We start from the raw sequence: 18,388 nt of genomic DNA on the forward strand, positions 1-18,388 counted from the left end.
TAGATGTAGATATGTTATGCAGAATCTAAAGCACGGTCAATAAAGGTATATTTCATAAGTATTTATAAAATCTCATTTAATTCTAATTTATCTAATTATTCTAGTTACCTAATTTATCTAATTATTCTAGTTACCTAATTTATCTAATTATTCTAGTTACCTAATTTATCTAATTATTCTAGTTACCTAATTTATCTAATTATTATAATTCTAATTAATTTCCTTAAATTCTAACTAACTGTGTGATAGCGAATTGGGTTCTAATTTTAAGAATGTTGATATGACCGAAATTTAGAAATATAAGTAAATCTTGTAAGAGGCCATCAAAATCTTATGGCGTTGAATGAGCGGTTATGAAGTAAATATAATAATCCTATAAAATATTTCCTTAGAGTTTCAAAAAAGTACACAAAATATAAAGATATTGTTATTAAAATAAAGCAGCTAGGAGATATTATTATACAAATAATATACAAAGATGGATCGTATATTTTATTGAGTAAATAAATTTAATAAAAACATTTATCAAAAATACGCTTTTTTAGAGAATTAAAAAGCAGAATTTGTTTTATTTTAATTATTATCTACTGTATGATCTTGAATTTCTTATTTATTATTATACATATTATTGAATCTTGAAAAATTTTTTTTCTTCTGAAATTCATATCAGTGTCTCTCGTTTGGAATCAGAATTCAACTTTAATTATTCGATTAATTGATAGTTAAGTTATGATGATATTAAAGTAGCCTATTATAATTAAGAATTTACAAGTTTACAAGTATGAAAGCTTTAATACATCAGTAAGAGAATGAAGAACCGATAATAAAATGCCATCTATATAAACATAAAATAAGTCAAGTGAAAGAAAAGTGTTTAAAATCTGTTTTGAAACCTTAAAATGTATATTCTTATACAGTACACTCCCGAGTATCTGGTCTAATATGGATGAAGGGTAGGCCGGATAACAAAAAAACCCGGCCCACCAAAATCTTTGCCCAGCAATACCAGAAGACAAAGTTTTATATCAAAACTATTATAATACATATTTTTTTCTTTTTTTATTGAGTACTAAGCCCTTCATTTATTGCAAGCCACGTAGAATGTGAATGTGGCCGTGGCCCGGTGAATCACAGAGGCCGCTGCCGGCAATGTATCGAATTAAAATAGAAGGTTCTGTATTGATAGTTTATATACTTTTGTATACTGCACTGCAGGCTTCAAGAATTTATTAGAAAAAAAGTAAGTTAAAGGATATAAAATACAACAAACACAAATTCTGTAATACCTAACTAAAATGCAGGAAACATAAACAAAATATTAAAAATCGTAGGCCTAATTCTTAAGAAAATTGCCTCAAACAGATTTTATATTTCACTGAAAAATAATACACAGATATGAAAAGGTAACTCTAAGATAAGAGACAAAATTTACAGTTTTTAGGTTTTGAAAAACTGAGCCAGATAATACTGAAGTCGGATAGTCGCGAACCGGATAAGCGGGAGTGTACTGTATTTCAAAATTTGTATTTCTACTGCATACGATTATGATGAACTTACCGTGAAGACCTTGACAAACCATTGAGTTTTCTTGCTGTCATAGTCACAGGTTCCGTTGAATCATGGTGGTCCCTAAAATGAGAAAAAGAGATAGAGCTCAAGTCTCTATAGGAGTTTTAAAACGAGGCTATGCTAAAACTGACGCTTCTATTAAATTATAAATATTAATGAATAATGGAAGATTTCAAAATTTTTGGAAATTAATATACTTAAAAGTTTGATTCATGTTTATTAAGTACTCGGGATTAAAATTGTTTCATGTACCATAAAATAACTTTCTTTGTTTGAATGCATCCGCAGCTTAAACGAATGAACGATCTAAAACCACATTCCATATACAGATTTACAGACTGTGAAAGGGATAAGAAGGCAAATTCTGAAAAAAAAAATGCGCTGTGGGAGTACAGTTATGAATGAATTCAGGAAGCTCACAGAAAATAATTTTTTATTCATCAATATTAAGGTCCCCTGGATGCCGTTGGTTTTCAATGTTCAGACCTTCCTTGTATACAACATATTGTATATGGTGTATGACGTTCTCCACTGCTGCGTGTTAACTGTCAGCTTCGATGTTCATAACAGCCCATCTTATGTTATGTTTCAAGACATGTAGGTTTGCTTAAGAGCAGCCGCGGCATTACACTGTATAGTGTACAACAGTTTTACCAGTAGAGTATGCTGAGGTAAGGTAGAGCTCATATTAAGCACACATCAACAGTCAATCACGAACAACAGTCAAGAACACATCAATAGTCAAGATCGAACTGCTAGCAGGTCGTTTGCTCTTCCCTTTTTACAAGGAAAGCATGGCGTTGCTGTCGCACACGCGCTAGGAATTTTACGTAATCCATCTCGATATGCTAATTTCCTCGTTCGTACGTGATAACAGCGCCAATATTTCTCCTATCGGCAACTTATAGTACTAATTTTATTTTTCCCTGTGGGCTTTATCTTTCTATGCCTTCCACAGTTTGCATATGAAATATGGTTTCATTTCATTCATTCGTTTTAACTGTAGATGCCGCCAAATGGGGAAAGTTATTTTATGACCACCATGAATATTATTTCTTACGTAAATATCAACTGAGTCATACGATTCTTAAAAACCATCGCAGGCTAATTTTCTCCATAAGTTATTATTACAATGTGCCCCACAAAGTATGCAGTGTCTAATATTTACAGACTTGGCTAGAATACGCCAAGAGAAGTATTTTGATATACAACATGTGGGGCCCCCTAATATAGCGTCATAGTCTAATTACGCGAAGAACATTGATTACGAATCCGACAGTTTGTATTCGAAAATACAATACATACGACTATTGCACAACATGGAAGATTCTTTAGGTGACTATGCAAATTTGTAGCAACCATTGAGAGGAAAAATGGTTTAAGGAGGGTTGATTTTGCAAACACAATTATTAATAAAGTTGAATGTGGCGAAATTGATTTTAATTGGATATGTTTCAGTAACGAGTCGCACTTCCACCTCCAAGGATATGTTAACAAACAGAACTGCAGGTTCTGGGCCACTGAAAATCCTCATCATGCAACAGTTTGGCCAATGCACCCACTTAGGCTCACAGTTTGGTGTGCGTTATCTGCCGAAAGCATCATTGGGCCAATTTTTTCTTATTGAAAATGTCACCATAAAGCTTATTTTGACATGTTGAGTAATGGTGTTATTCCATTCTTGCATGGCATAGACAATATAAGCGATTATTGGTTTATGCAAGATGGTGCTAGACCTCACCGCACTCAGCGAAACTTCTATCTCTTAGTGGAACATTTTTACGATAGACTTAACGAGTTGGATTCCATTGAGAAAACAGACAATGCTATAGAGTGGCCGCCTTACTCTCCGGATCTTAACACATGTGACTTTTTTTTTTAAAGAAACATCTAAAAGACACAGTGTATCTCACACAGCTTTTAATACTGGACGACTTGAGAGCAAGCAATTGAAACCGAGTTCAAGGAAATTGGAACAAATGTTTTGCAGAAAACAATGGCGAATTTCGATTTTAGGTTTCGTCATGTCATTTATTCAAATGGTCTACATTTCGAAAATCTATTTTATTGAAAGCTCCCAATAAACATTGATTTTAACTTGGTTTTTTTCCTTATTTCTTGAAGTTTTCATAACATAAGCTTCACACTTAAATTAGACTATGACGTTATATTCGGAGACCCTACACATTATATGTCAAAATACTCGTCCTGAGATCCTCTGTCTTAATCTGTAAATATTATACTCAGCATACCTTGTGGGACACTCTGTGTTTCTTTTATTATAACCGCAAATTTTATTCGCAAATGCTCAAGTATATAAAAGACTTCGTTTGAAAAATTGACTTCATGTTGGCTTTAAACGCAGTTATTACTACTTTAAGACCAATAAAAGCATTGCCAAAAGACGTATTAAAATAAAAAAGAAATTAAAAAAACTTGTAGAAAAGTTTAAAGTTATCAAAAAGACTAAGCTTTTGTTAATTTTCAATTAATTGAATATTTAAATAAATTTTGTGCTTTGAAAATTTGACAGTATTCTTTCTCATGTCTTATAAGTTTGCAAATCTGGTCGATAGTGGTCCATTTGTTTAGGAAGAGATGTGGAACATACCTACATACATCACAACAATGACTTTAATTTCTATTAAGATAAGTAGAATTTGAAAATGCATTTGAAAGCATTTCTAACACTTTAAAAGAGCACTTCAATTACGAAATTATACATAGAATATAAATTCAAAGAAATACTTTGCTTTTTTTTAGTGGATCTAAATTCATAAAAACAGTTTTCATATTTAGATAAAAACACCCATAAAAATGTGTGTTATTTTCTTAAAGAAATTGAAATGTAGTCCATACATTGGGTAAAGTCACAAATAAGTTGCAATTTTCACAGAGCCATAAATTTGTATAAGATATTATTTCTTAATGACTGTGACTTTAATTATGATTTAAGAATCTCTGACATACCAAGAAAGATGAATCATATTTAGGTATTAGTGTAAAAATCACTGTACTATCAGGATCACTGTTCTATCGGGAAACTGTACTTCATGATATATACTCAGTACCATAATTATTCTACTGTAAATGTCTGTTCCACTAATATCTTTTTCCGATAAAAATTAAATAACTGAGCTCTGCCGAGCTTGTCAGGTGGAATCCACAACACGATGTTACTTATAATTCTGTTGCATCGGTTCATTTATAAACCAACCACTTTTTACCATTTTTCACCTGATATACGGTGCCATGTATGTACTTGAGAAATATGAAAAAATCTACCCCGTAGAACAATATCGCAGGAATTACATTCCCGCATTTGTTGGAGGCCGCGGTGGCCTGGTGGAAAGTCTCGGCTTCAGGACTCAAGGGCTCCAGGTTCGAGAACAGATTCCACTGAAGAACCATCGAGTAAGCGGGTTTGGTGGACGTTAAATCTGTCGAGGCCAAACGTCATTCTGTTGGTGTGGTGTCGAAGTTTGGAGAGGGGGTGGCAGTTCAGATACCGTCTTCGTTATTTGACCACGGTTAAAAATTACGTGGCCCATCCCAAAATAATTCAAGTGTTGCTTTTAAATGGGACGTTAATATAAATGAACTAAATGAACTCGCATTTCTCGGTTCATGCGTTTTTATTCGCCTAAGGAATCATTTCCTTAGAAGAATATCTTCATCTGAAGATCTTTAACAAATTGGGAGTATTTAAAAATTTCAAATCCTTTATCCTTTAAGAAAGAAAAACTAAGAAAATATTAAAATTATTTTCTTCTAGTATGGTATTCTAATAACTATTATTTATAGATATTATGTAGAAGTTTTTGAAATAGTGGATGCCTTTTATGACGATGACTTTATTTTGAAATCTTTCATTTATTATATGATTGTTTAACAAATATATAATTTTTCGAAATTTTCTTTTCAGAAAAGCCGGATAAAATTTCAGCCATTAGAATATTTTTTATATCCTTATTGAAAAGTCAAAACGAGCTTTATTTACACAATTCGATATATTTATACACTCATTTCTTTGTATTAGCTTAGTTATATTAACGTCCCGTTTTAAGGTAACACTAGGGCTATTTTGGGACGGACCACGTAATTTCGAGCCGTGGTCAGATGATGGGGCGATGCCTGGACTGGCACCCCCCTCTCCAGGCTTCCACGCTGCACCAACTGGAGGGCGTTTGGCCTCAATGGATTTGGCGTGCACCAGGCCCGCTTGCACAGCGTTTCTGCGGTGGAATCGGGTCTCGAGCCTGAAACCCTCCGATTCCGAAGCCGAGTCATTACCAACAGGCCACCGCGACCCAACATGCAATTTTTGAGTCCTATCAGAATTGAAAATTCGAAAAATAGATTTTTTTAGCCAGTCTCTTGTCCACCTATAGTACCTCCAAAGCCATGCCCAAAAATTCTGAGTTTTGTGGCTCATGAGTTTAGGAAATTGAATAGAGGCAACTATAAATTACAGCCGATACAATGCTGATATTATCTCGAAGCTTTTACAGATTTCTAAGCAGATGCCAAATGATGCTCACAAATCTTTTTTCAGTGATGTGTTAATCCTAGAGTTTCTGAAATAGTGCCATTTCTTGTTGATGACTCGGATTTAGTGGCAAACACTTCTGTAGCAAAGGTAAGGAAATAGCTCTTTTTCCTTTGGAATCAAATCATAATGAAAGGAGCATTAATAAGTTGAAGTAGCTCCAGCGAGCTGAAAAATTACTCACAACCAGCTAATAAGCAGAATAAAAAAAAGCATAAAGAGTTTAATAAACAAAAGAATCTTAAAACGATGCACCATTGCACACGAATGATAAGTAGAATTGATATTACTTTATGTATTCTACTAGTCTACTAAAATGTTGTACGCAACACTGGTGTATACATAGAAATAGATACATTATAAATATTTCAAGCTATTACCAATATTGTATCATCTGTAATTGTAAGGTTGACATTATTAAATTTCTTAACTCTTAAAATATCCAAAGAATATTGGTTCAACAATTGGCATTTAAATGCCACGTCAGAATTTTTATATGCAATTGGCAATTTAAATCAGAGATTGAGTTATTTCGATTAAAGATAGTTGAGATTAAAGCATTCTAAAGATAAATTTTGGAAAAACTGTACTAAAAGCCTTCCGGGATTGCATAAAATATGCTTACAAACGTTTAAAATATCTTTTTATCCAAATACGAACAAACGAACTGAATTGAAACTCAATATTTTAAAAGGAAAATTTGGAAATTCTTTCTAAGATCCCTTTTCCGGATTTTGAAGTACCAGGGAAAGTTTATATCTCGAGGGAAAGAAAAAAGTTCTAAGTCGACGCTCAAAGGCTTTATTTAAATATCCAAATTACAATTTTAAGGCAGCAATTAATAAATTTAATTTCAGGGATTGCGATTTCAAATCTGAGAGTCAGTAAAACTTTGATTTTCTAGAAGGCCATTTTTTTATTTTAAACATTACTTTAAGGTTAACAGTGGAAGTTGAGAAGTCAGCTTTAAATGAAAGCAGACAGGATAGTCTATGAAATATTGGATTTCTGCATAATTCAGAGGAAACGATGGATATCCTATCAGAAATTGAATGGAAAGCTTGGATAGGTTTGATGGGAATTAAATTTTTGTCTCAGAGAAATATAGCGACGCTTGATTATTAACGGTTAATATATTAACGGGAAAATTTCAATTAAAAAGGGCAATACATATCTTTGTATAAAGGTAATAAAGAATATTCTTACATAGAATATATTTAAACACATTTTACCAAATATTATATTCAAATATAATTACATAATGTTTACAAAAAGCAAAACAAAAAAGATAAGAACCCCCCCTATAAGGTATATTAACGTCCTGTTTTAAAGCAATATTAGGGCTATTTGGGGATGGAACTCGTAATTTTAAACCGTGGTCAGATGACGAAGACGACACCTAAAGTGGCACCCCCTCTCAAAACTTCCACACCACACTGGCGGGAGGATAATTGGCTCCAACGGATTTAGCGTTCACCGGACCCGCTTACACGACGGTTCTTCGGTGGAATCGGGTCTCGAACCTAAAGCCCTCCGGTTCCGAAGCTGAGGCCTTACCAACAGGCCCCCACGCCCCCTCTTTGAAAAAACTTGTTATGGAAAAAAATGAGCAAAAGAAACATTCTTCTAATATAAATAAAAATATCATCCTTAAAAATTTAGTACTTTGTATTTCCATAAAAATTTGCTTATTTAATTAAAACTATTCATCACAATAATCGTTGCTATTCCATTTAAATCAAAAATAAAATTAATTTAAAATTTATAATTTGATTTGATAATTATAATTTGATATTTAAGAAATTTTATTTTTTATCAAATTGCTGCGCAATGTTTTCAGTACTGCATTTTGCACCAAAGATTAGGAAGTACTTATTGCGAAATTGCGCTGTATAAATAATAATTGATATTCAATTCAAATTAACAATGAATTACATTCAAAAACCCATTCTATAATTATTATTTGAAATAGAAAATAGTTTTTAATTATTAAATTCTATCGAATATTTTTCTTGTTACTGTTTACATGACTGGTTTGGAAGTGTCAATTCTAGAGTTGTAATGTAACGAATAACAGCTGTACACCTGTATTTCAGGTATTTGACAGAATAAAGTTATTCTGTAAAAGGAAAAGAAGTATATACTATCTTCATTAAGAACAGTACATGAATTTCAGAGACTGATTACATCAAGTAGTGGAGCAGCGTGTTGAGCTCATTAGTCAGAATTCAATGAATAATCATTAAAAATGAGAAGTAAATTTGCATTTTGAAAAAGAAAAGAAAAGAAATTCGAACCCTTAATCTGAAACATCGCAGCACAATAATGTTATATTATTTGTTTTATACATTATTTATTATTAATAAAAATATTATTTATTTTATTAATTGTTATTTTATATATTATTTATTAAAAATATTATTTATATCATCGTCTTCGTAATTGTTTTGTACTCCCGTCATTTATAAATCAAGTTTACAAATTAATAAAGCAATCAAAGTAACACAAAAGTCAGTATACTTTCATTTTATTTGAAACAAATATAGTAAGCAAATCTTAAAAGTTCTATGTTTTTGAAATTCGAAACTTTGCAAGAAGAAGGCGAGCTGTGGTGGTACGGTGATAAAGTTTTGACTTGGTGACCGGAGTCCACCTCCACAAAGAAGAGGGGTGTAAGCAAACAACCCGTAAGCTGTCCACCAAAGAACAGACATATGTTCAAAATTACTAGATTCTTCCTAAAATAAACTTCTTGTCACTTAAAAAAATGAGGCTTAGATGCAACTAACCTGGGTACAAATAAAATAAAATCACTGAACAGATAGTTTTTTTTTAATTTTAAAGTGCTTAAAACTTTTTTTGTGTAATAATATGTTACGAAGTATTTGAGAAAAGCCATTAAAATTAATAATTGTTTAAAAAATCTTATTAAAATATTCAACACCCCTTTTTTATTGCGCACCTACTATCCTAGAAGTAACTATATGCCAGAATTGATAATTCTAAGCAAGAGCTATAACCTTGCAGAGGAGCATTTTAACTATTTTAGGAAGAGAATTTTTTTTCATTTACTTAAAAGAACATATGCGTTTTAAATGTGAGAGCTTTCGGTTTTAATATCAGGTACCTAAGAAACTAATTTATTTGACAAAAGATGACTTTATACAAAGCTTTTCAAAAGACTCTGAACCAGTCCCTTGATTAACTTTCTCCGTGTAGAGAAAACTACATCAAAGGAGTTGCACCGCACGTTTTATTTTGCTTTCTGTAACACAATAGAATTCACCAATAATAACTGCCAAGAAGCAGCCTAGTTTCTTTCAATATTTTCCACTTCTTAAAAAGATTTTCTTTCTTAAATTAAAATAGGAATCAATACACTATTTTGGTTTATTCTCACATTCGAAACGAGGGATATGGAAAACGAGGGAAATTCGAACTCACTTTTAATTTCTATAATATTTTAATCCTTTGGTTATTACAATAATAAAAGATTAGTTTCCGGGAAGAAGATGAGTTTTTTTGCAATCCATTGTTAAACATCGTGTAAATAAAAATGGTTCCCAAAAGAAGTGAGACAAGCATCTGTTTTCCTAAATATAGCCTCTAGAAATATAATTCTAATTATAAAGCTTCATTAAATGATAGCAGCAAAGATATGAAAACACTTCGGCTTTTAGGAAGCTTGAAATTAAAAAGCTGAAAAAAAATTAAATTTCTATATTGCCCAGTAATGTAAAATTGCCAGTTAGTAAAATGTTTCTTTTACTTTATATATACACACACAAATTCTAATTATATATGCACACACAATATCTAACACATTTCTTCAAAATGTGTTAGATATGTTTATTCTTAAAATTAGAGTGTTTATCACAAATTTAGATGGAAGCATTTATTACATTCAAGTTTTGATATAAACATTAATTATATGGAAAGTGGAGTTTGTTTGAGTTTTTTTTTACGGCAAAAGCCATAAATTTGATTTTGCCGATTCACTGAAACATGGAAAAATGAAAATCTAAGATATCTCAGAAAAGACACGAAATACGAAAAAAGAAAAGAGTTTCTTACTTGCAATTCTGTGTTTGATTATACGCTTTCCAGTACAATAAAGAAATACATTTTGAAATGTTGATGATTTATATTGTATGTAATCGTCATGCTGGCCTAGATGTAATAGAATACTAATGTTGTTTTCCAAGTTCCATTATGCTTCTAGAAAATGTATTTGCTGAACTTTATAGTGATTGTAAATTACAGGATTTTTATTTTCCTGGGGAGGACGAAGCTGTATACAAGTGACGCAGATATTGACATTTTATTTTTCAAGTTACTTTCACGTTAGTTTACAAACAGCTAATTGAAAACTATTGCTGAGAACCCATCATTCCAAAAACAACGCTCACAATACGTCGACGTAATTAGTGACATCCATATAGCATTCATGGACTCCGTGGACAGAGACTATCAGATCATGATCAGCGTCTAGAATTTTACAATTGGGAGCACTTCAGATGGAATCAAATCTTCGACGTAAGGCTTCGACGTAATTACTGACATCCATATAGCATTCATGGACTCCATGGACAGAGACTATCAGCTCATGATCAGCGTCTAGAGTTTTACAATTGGGAATACTTCATGTGGAATCAAATCTTTCTTTCCTCAGAAATGTTATTTGGACATATGAACGTTATTTTAACGGATATAGATACATCAATCGTCGAAACGATAACTTGTCTAACAGCAAAAAAATCTATTCCTCATATACGAAGTTAATTATTAATAACAATGTTCTACAAATGTATGTTGTGGCATTTTTAGAAATTCATTGATTGATCCTACTTTGCATAACAATATGTTGAATGGTTAACGATATATTTAATCAGTTTTAATGGCATCATATCTGAACTCCATCGCTTTTGAAGATACTTTTACAGATGTAGTCATGAATAAATGCCGTTCCTTATAACCATACGTCAGCTGTATGGTGGTGGTTGGAGGATGAGTTCCTTTATTGGCTTACAAGGACTTGTTGAATGTCATCCTATATCACATAACTTGCCTCCTGTTGATTTTTACAACTTTCTGGCATACGAAGTATAGAGAAAATATTGTAATCGTCAAACAATTCGAAATCAAGATTTCGACGAATCTCCACGTTTCAGATCTCCTTGAAATTGAAAAACATATTTTTGGCATTATTTCCGTCTGTCTATGAATACATAAACTCAAAAACTCTTTGTGCTAAATGGATGAAATTTGTTATATGGACTAACGAACTATGGAAGTCTGTCGGTTTGGCTATCCGATTACAAGTGAACTGGATAACTCCACACCGCTGAGTTAGACAGATAAGATTTGATACACAGATTTATTATCTAATAAATAAATAGTTATCAAATTTTGAGTCAAATCTATCAAAGGTTTGACCGTCTGTCCATTTGTACTTTCGCATGATTGTAAAAGCAATAACTCATAAACGGAATGACAAATCAATGGAATTTAGTATATTACCTTGTGACTACAACCATAGATCCGAGGCAAATTTTGGTTTCAATTGGTCGGCAAAAAAGTGTTCAAAATGCATACTCGCATGAGAGAGTCAGTAATAATGTTAGATTCTCGACAAAGATCTAGATTTAGTAACTATTGTTTGCTAATGCTATTGAAAGGCATTTTCAGCCTTATTGAAGGTCCATAATTTTATGCGAGGCGATGAGGATAAGACCTTAACTGGAGAGTACACGAGACAGTTTCGGGGATACTACTCCAGCTAAATTAGTGTTTGCTTACGTTCATGTGTAACAGGTCTTCTGCAGATGCAGCAGATTTTATTTTGAATTCATATGAATAACATCATTCCGCCGAATTCAAAAAGCTGTTTTGATGCCAGAAGTGATAAACTGGATTGCGTGTATGCAAGTATTATTAACAGAATACAACTTTATATAGAAGGTGTTCATTTTGAATAAGATTTTTAAATACTTCGATAAATATTTTATTCGACCATTTTTCAAAATTCGATGAATGTTAATAAATATATCATTATGCAAATGCATTTTGATTCTGCCCATTTAATAATCTTTTGTTATATGCATATTACCTTTGAAAAAGATTACGAAGGATTGGCTCAAACACCAATCTGGAGTATCGAAAAACGCGCTAAGTCAAAAAATTTGTCTTTTAATATCTCAACAAATTTTATAGATAAAAAAAGGAAGCTTTGCGCGCTTGTAGATCAGTGTAAGATTCTATTCATTGACATTTTTTCACTATAAGGGGCCATGTAAAAATTTAATTTTTACATTTTTTTTACTCAACAGAAGTCAAAGTGTTTTCCCACATTTGGTTATCGTTTTTTATTAAACTTTGCAACTGGTAGTATATGCTTAGTTACAATAATTAGGAAAATAAACGCTTGCTATACTTTTTTGGGATATCTGTATATCACAGAATCATTTAAAATTGTCTCTTTATGGATAAGGTAACGATCATTTAAATCAAGGACAAATTGATAATAAATCAAGGACAAATTTGACAAACTGATAATAAATCAAGGACAAATTTGGCAAATTGATAATAAATCAAGGACAAATTTGACAAACTGATAATAAATCAAGGACAAATTTGGCAAATTGATAATAAAATTCATTTCACCAGAAAAATGATGACAACTACACACTATTCCAAGTAGCTATGAGGACGCTATTGTAAGTAACAAATTGGACTTATGTCATGTTTTGCAAAACATTTTGGGTAGAGTGAAGTCGCCCTAACTTAACTTTTCTTATATAACCTAACAATTAAACCACTTAAAATTAGGATATTGTTCTAAATTGATGTATCAAATTTTCACTTGAAATATCCAAAACATTTAAAAATGCGTTAATCATATCTTTAAAAGTGAAGTTTAGATGCACAATGAAAATGCACAAAAAAAATGAAAATGTTATTTCGGGACCCCTTTCTCCTCCCCCCAAAACACATATTGCAATTACTTTCAGGACTGAAATTTAAATCCAATCACATAGAAAGGCCAAATTTAGATGCCCCTATCAACTTACCAATTATCTACTAGTTTGAGAAAATAAATGAACGACCATTATTTTCTATTCGTGGATGATTGCTGAAAGCTATCATATAACGAAACCATATAACTTTTTTCTTGATTATGACAACAACAATATATTCAAGTAATTTTATATGTCTCGTTTTCATGTGGGCGAAGGAGTTTTAGTTGAATTTGAACCTGAAACTTGATTCTACGTCATTAAGTGGATTTCCAACAAACAATTCTTATTATTTATCTCGACAATTTATTGATGTCCTGACTATTTTGTATTCTTCAGTTTTCAATCACTTTTAATATAATTGAATACAAAGCTTAAGGTACCATTGGTTATTTCTTTAATGGTTTAAAAACTGAAGAATCTTTTTTTTTAATGTTTTTTAAGAAATTGAGGAATGGCTTTCTGTAGATACCATAAAACAAGAAATTTTTTTTAAGAGAAAGTTCATTTAGTTCACATTAATGTATTGACATGCATTGATTAAGTTTTTTTTGTAATATATTGTCCTTTAAAATCATTTAATTTTATTTATAAGATTTAAAAATATGTGGGAATTAAGACCAAATGGCTTTACCAGTTCATCATCATTAATAATTTTTTTTTATTTTTAATCTTGAATAGTTGAGTGTGCAGGCCTTGTTCATGTGCCAGGTATGGAGGGATGTAGGCATAGGAAGGAGAGGGTAGGATCGCGTATAAGCATTGCAGAAATGCAGCATTCCTAACTTCTTTAGCGTATGAAGTTAATAACTTAATTTAACCCTACATAATTTTGATTTGTATGTATTTTAATCCATTAACAATCTAATGAAATTTCTATTTTAGCATTTTCAGTCTTCAGATCGACAGAAATACTTATGGGAAGACTGCATTTTCAGTAAAAAACAGTTTCCATCTATTTCGCACGCGCAGTAATAGTTCGGTGCCGTGATGGCCTGGTGGTGAGGACTCGGCTTCGGAACCAGAGGATTTCAGATTCGAGACCCGATTCGTTGAACAGTCGTGTAAGCGGGTCTGGAGCACGTTAAATCCGTCGGAGACAAACTTCCTCCAGCTGGTATTGTGTGGAAGTTTGGAGAGGGGGTGCCAACGCAGGTGTTGTCTTTGTCATCTGACCGCGGTTCAAAATTACGAAGTCCGTCCGAAAATAGCCCTAGAGTTACTTTAAAACGGGACGTTAATAAATAATTAAACTAAACTAAGCTCTAACAGTTCGCTACCCCCCCCCCCTTTTCCTAAACACAGTTTGAAAGGAGACGCGACTGTAAAAAAAACGCAATCTCAGAGATGTTAGAGACAAATTTTTAACCATTTTTAGCAGACGAAATTTTTTCACAAATACAGAATTTTAAAATAGTTACAAAATTAATGATAATATTTTAAATAATTAAGTCTTTCTGTTGGCGATCTACTGAACACTCGTTAATTCTAGAACTACCAATCTGGTGCATTAGAATGAGCACCTTAGCGATCTTTCTACAAACTTTTATTAAAATTTTAATTAAATTAAGTCAGATTTTGAAGCTTTAGACTTTTTATTCGCAAATAACTTCCTAAAGATTTATAGTACAAAAATGATTTTATACCATTTTAACGCACAACATTTTATTTTTCTAATGATTTTCGTTTAAGTAAAGTTTGATGTTTAGCCTCATTCTTATAGTTTTAAGTTACCATGAGCTACGGCTTAGATCATTCAAGGAGAAAGCTTTACATGCTTAACCAAGCGAAATGAAAGGGGTAAAACAATAAGGTACAAAGAAAGTGTAAAGGTATAAAGAGGCGAAGAGACGACGAGTGGAGATTTGGAAGAAAGCAAATTCAAACATTACTGCACAACTTTTTTTTTTTTTATGAAAATTGATTTTTTTATGATTTTCTTCATTAATAGCAAATCTCATATCATGCGGTTTTAATAAACTTTTATATTAGATACTTAGTTTTGTTGTAAATTATAAGCCGAGCCAATTGCAACACATTCAGTTAGTCAGTTCCCTAACAGAATGGGAAAAATGCTGACACATTACAAATAAAATTTTAATTAAATAATTTTTGCTTGCATCGCGTTCTGGTCACACATGACTATCTTTTAAATATTCTCGCATATTGGTTCAGTTATAGGAATTATCGTATATCTTTTATTTCAAATAATAACTCATATTTTTATGTTAGTTTTACTTGAAATTAAACTGCCGTTTAGATTGTTTTAATGAGGAACCAAAATGTTTAAATCAATATTTGATGCTAAGCAGTAGATAACTGCATTCATATATAGTTCTGTCGACACCAGGTTTAAATAATATACTGATAAACTTTGAAGTGATGTGCCCCTGAAAATGATCAACTTTTGATTTATCGTTGTCATAATATGTTTATATTTAATATTTGAAATAAATCACAAAAATAAAATCACCTTTTAAATTTCCTTCATTAATTTTCAATTGGATTTTTGAAGAAATTTTTTACAAGATTCTCTATGTGTGCTCGCTAAATAATTAAAAATTCAATCAAATCTGTTTAATTTACCTTAATTCTCTGTGTGTTCTATCAAAATATCTAAATCATATTGCAAGAATTTCATCAAGTATCCCAAATATTATTTACGAACGCAGGATTACTTGATACTCAAAGTACAAACGTCTGTCAAGCATAACTAGTGCAAATTTCTAAATGTTTTAGGTTTTCAAAATTTTATTTAAATATTTCTCAATAATTCAAATCCACTCAATCATAAAAATATTGAATTTCCCCATAAGAGCTTTTTTAATTTTGTAGCCGTTGTTTTAAAAATTTAATTCCAAAAGCTTTGAAAATAAAATTGGCAACAGTCAAGTTTTTTTATAAAAAGAAAATAAATCTCCTGTTCTAGAAAATGAGAAATAATTTGGAATTTTAATGAGCTGAACTATCACATTTCATTTTTTAAAATTCTCGGTAATTTCAACAGTTATTAAGTAAAATGAAAAATAATTTTGATGACATATTTTATTTTACGATCACTTTTGCAGATAAGGAAAAACTATTTAAATATTCCTTCCATTATTATTAAACAGAATATTTCCCTAAGATAATTATCAATATTTATTTCTCTCACCACGGAGTAGTATTTCCAATTTTAACACGAGTAATATTCTGTACAGGTTGTACACCAATTAACTAAATAATATAAAGCCAAATAGACAATTTCAAATTTGTCTAACGGAGCATATACTCCGTTTGAAAAATATTTTAAATAACATAATTATATTTTATGTTGTCTGTGTTAATGAATGCTTGCTGTAAAAAATTAAGAAATCAACATAATTATACTGTCCAATTAGTCTTATTTAGTATATATTCTTGACACACCAATAAGTTATTTTACCCATTTTTATACCCACCAATTATCCCACTTTTCAGCGACAAAAATTGATCGAGTAATGAAGCTTTGAATGTCTGTTTTAAATGATTTTTGACAATAGCGATGGATACCTAAAAGAAGATCAACCAATTAAAGAGCGACTTTTGATCGAGACTGCCGTTGATAGGATTTAAATGATGAAATTCACATCTTTATATCTTATCCCACCCAGGGGGTATCTCAGATTTGAGGATGAGAAGCCTTCAGCATGATGGCTGGTTCTAGACACCCGAGTGAGTACAGAAATGGAGTGGGGTCAACTGTTCGTACCGACGTTCACTCCACGGAAGGGTTGTACCGTGGCCGGTAATGGCCCTTCGAACGCAGCTTCAGTTCCTGCCAATGCTGTAGCGTCGTTTCTGTCATTCAGATTTATCTGCGTACCTCAGGGCGGGTGTCAGTAGTCAATGTGTCATAGCTCTATCCACGGAAGGGTTGTACAGTGGCCGGTGATGGCCCTTCGAACACAGCTTCATTTCTTGCCAATTCTGTGGAGTCATTTCTGTCATTCAGATTTATCTGCGTACCTCAGGGTGGGTCGGAGTAGTCAATGTGCGATAGCGTCATAACTTTTACAGTTTTGAATTCTTTAAATCAGCAGAAGAGGGGAATTTATTGTTTAAATAATTGGTGTGGGATGAATATCTTAAGAACTGGGCACTGTATAAAAATTTAGATTTTCTAATTTGTTCAGAAGTACATTTATTAATTCAGACAGCATAAAATATGATTCTTCATGTCATTTAAAGCATCTCCAATTGGAGGTATTTGTCTATCTACACCGATTCAGAAATTAGTTATTTAGCCATTATTAGAATGGAAATCCTGTATAAAACATTGCAGAAATTTTGCTTAAATTAAAGCTTTCAAACTTATCTATCTTTCCGTTTAGTTTAATTTTATTTAATTTGAATAATGCCTCTTTATGAAATTACACGAGATAATTTTGGGCAAACGTTGCAACTTTGAATAACAGACAGATAATGAGGATAAATCTTGGACGGCATCTCACTCTCCATACTTCCTCGCTGCAGCAGCAGGAGTTCATCAAATACATGATGGATATTTAGTGCGTACCCAGTCCATATACAGGAAGAAATTCTGGCGGAGTCGTGTCACGAATTCTTGCTCCTCTGATCGCAGAGCTGAGACCTTACCATCAGGCAATCGCAGTTTGAAATAGCTTTTCATGCGTAAATCAAACTGAAAAATTATTTAATTTTGCTGATTTAAAAGAAATTGATCTCTTCTATTTGTGATAAGAATAATTTGGGAGAACTTAAGAAATTTTAAGAAAATAATATCTTAAAGAACCTGAAATTAGTGCAGTTAAAATGGAATTTATTAGTCTTTAAATCTATTTCCAGTTTCTATCTTTTAAAGAAATTTAATAATTGAAACCTTTGCTTCATATTAATAATTCAGCTCCTTTCGTATTTTTCATTTATTATATAGGACACCTTATATGCAACCATTTAAATGTTTAATTGCTTAACAATCCGATATCTTTCTAATTTGTAGCCAAAACATTTGTCTGGAATATTTTGGAATAATAGAGTATGCTTGGCTTCGATATATCATATGTATGGGTATGTTCATTTCCCTTTTGCATTTAAAAAAATTTAAAGTAATCTGTGAAATAGAAATAATTGATTTCTTATTCTTTGCAAGTGTTTAAATTCAGGATTATTTATCACGTTAAATCCGTTGGGGTCCAATGTCCTCCCACTGGTGTAGTAATGAAGTTTGGAGAGGAGCTGCCAGCTCAGGTGTCGTCCTCATCATCTGACCGTG

The 18,388-nt window shown here is 31.8% G+C and overlaps 1 protein-coding gene across 1 annotated transcript in view; it reads right to left on the minus strand.

Moving 5' to 3' along the window:
- Positions 1-18,388, minus strand: part of LOC129959942 (protein unc-13 homolog D-like) — a 277,136-nt gene that overhangs the window by 111,389 nt on the left and 147,359 nt on the right. Inside the window, exon 8 of the mRNA XM_056072858.1 lies at positions 1,558-1,629. Coding sequence (XP_055928833.1) covers positions 1,558-1,629 — 72 coding nt within the window. The remainder of the gene's footprint in view (positions 1-1,557; positions 1,630-18,388) is intronic.

This window comes from Argiope bruennichi, chromosome X2, assembly GCF_947563725.1.
Source record: "Argiope bruennichi chromosome X2, qqArgBrue1.1, whole genome shotgun sequence".
Taxonomy (NCBI): Eukaryota; Metazoa; Arthropoda; class Arachnida; order Araneae; family Araneidae; genus Argiope; species Argiope bruennichi.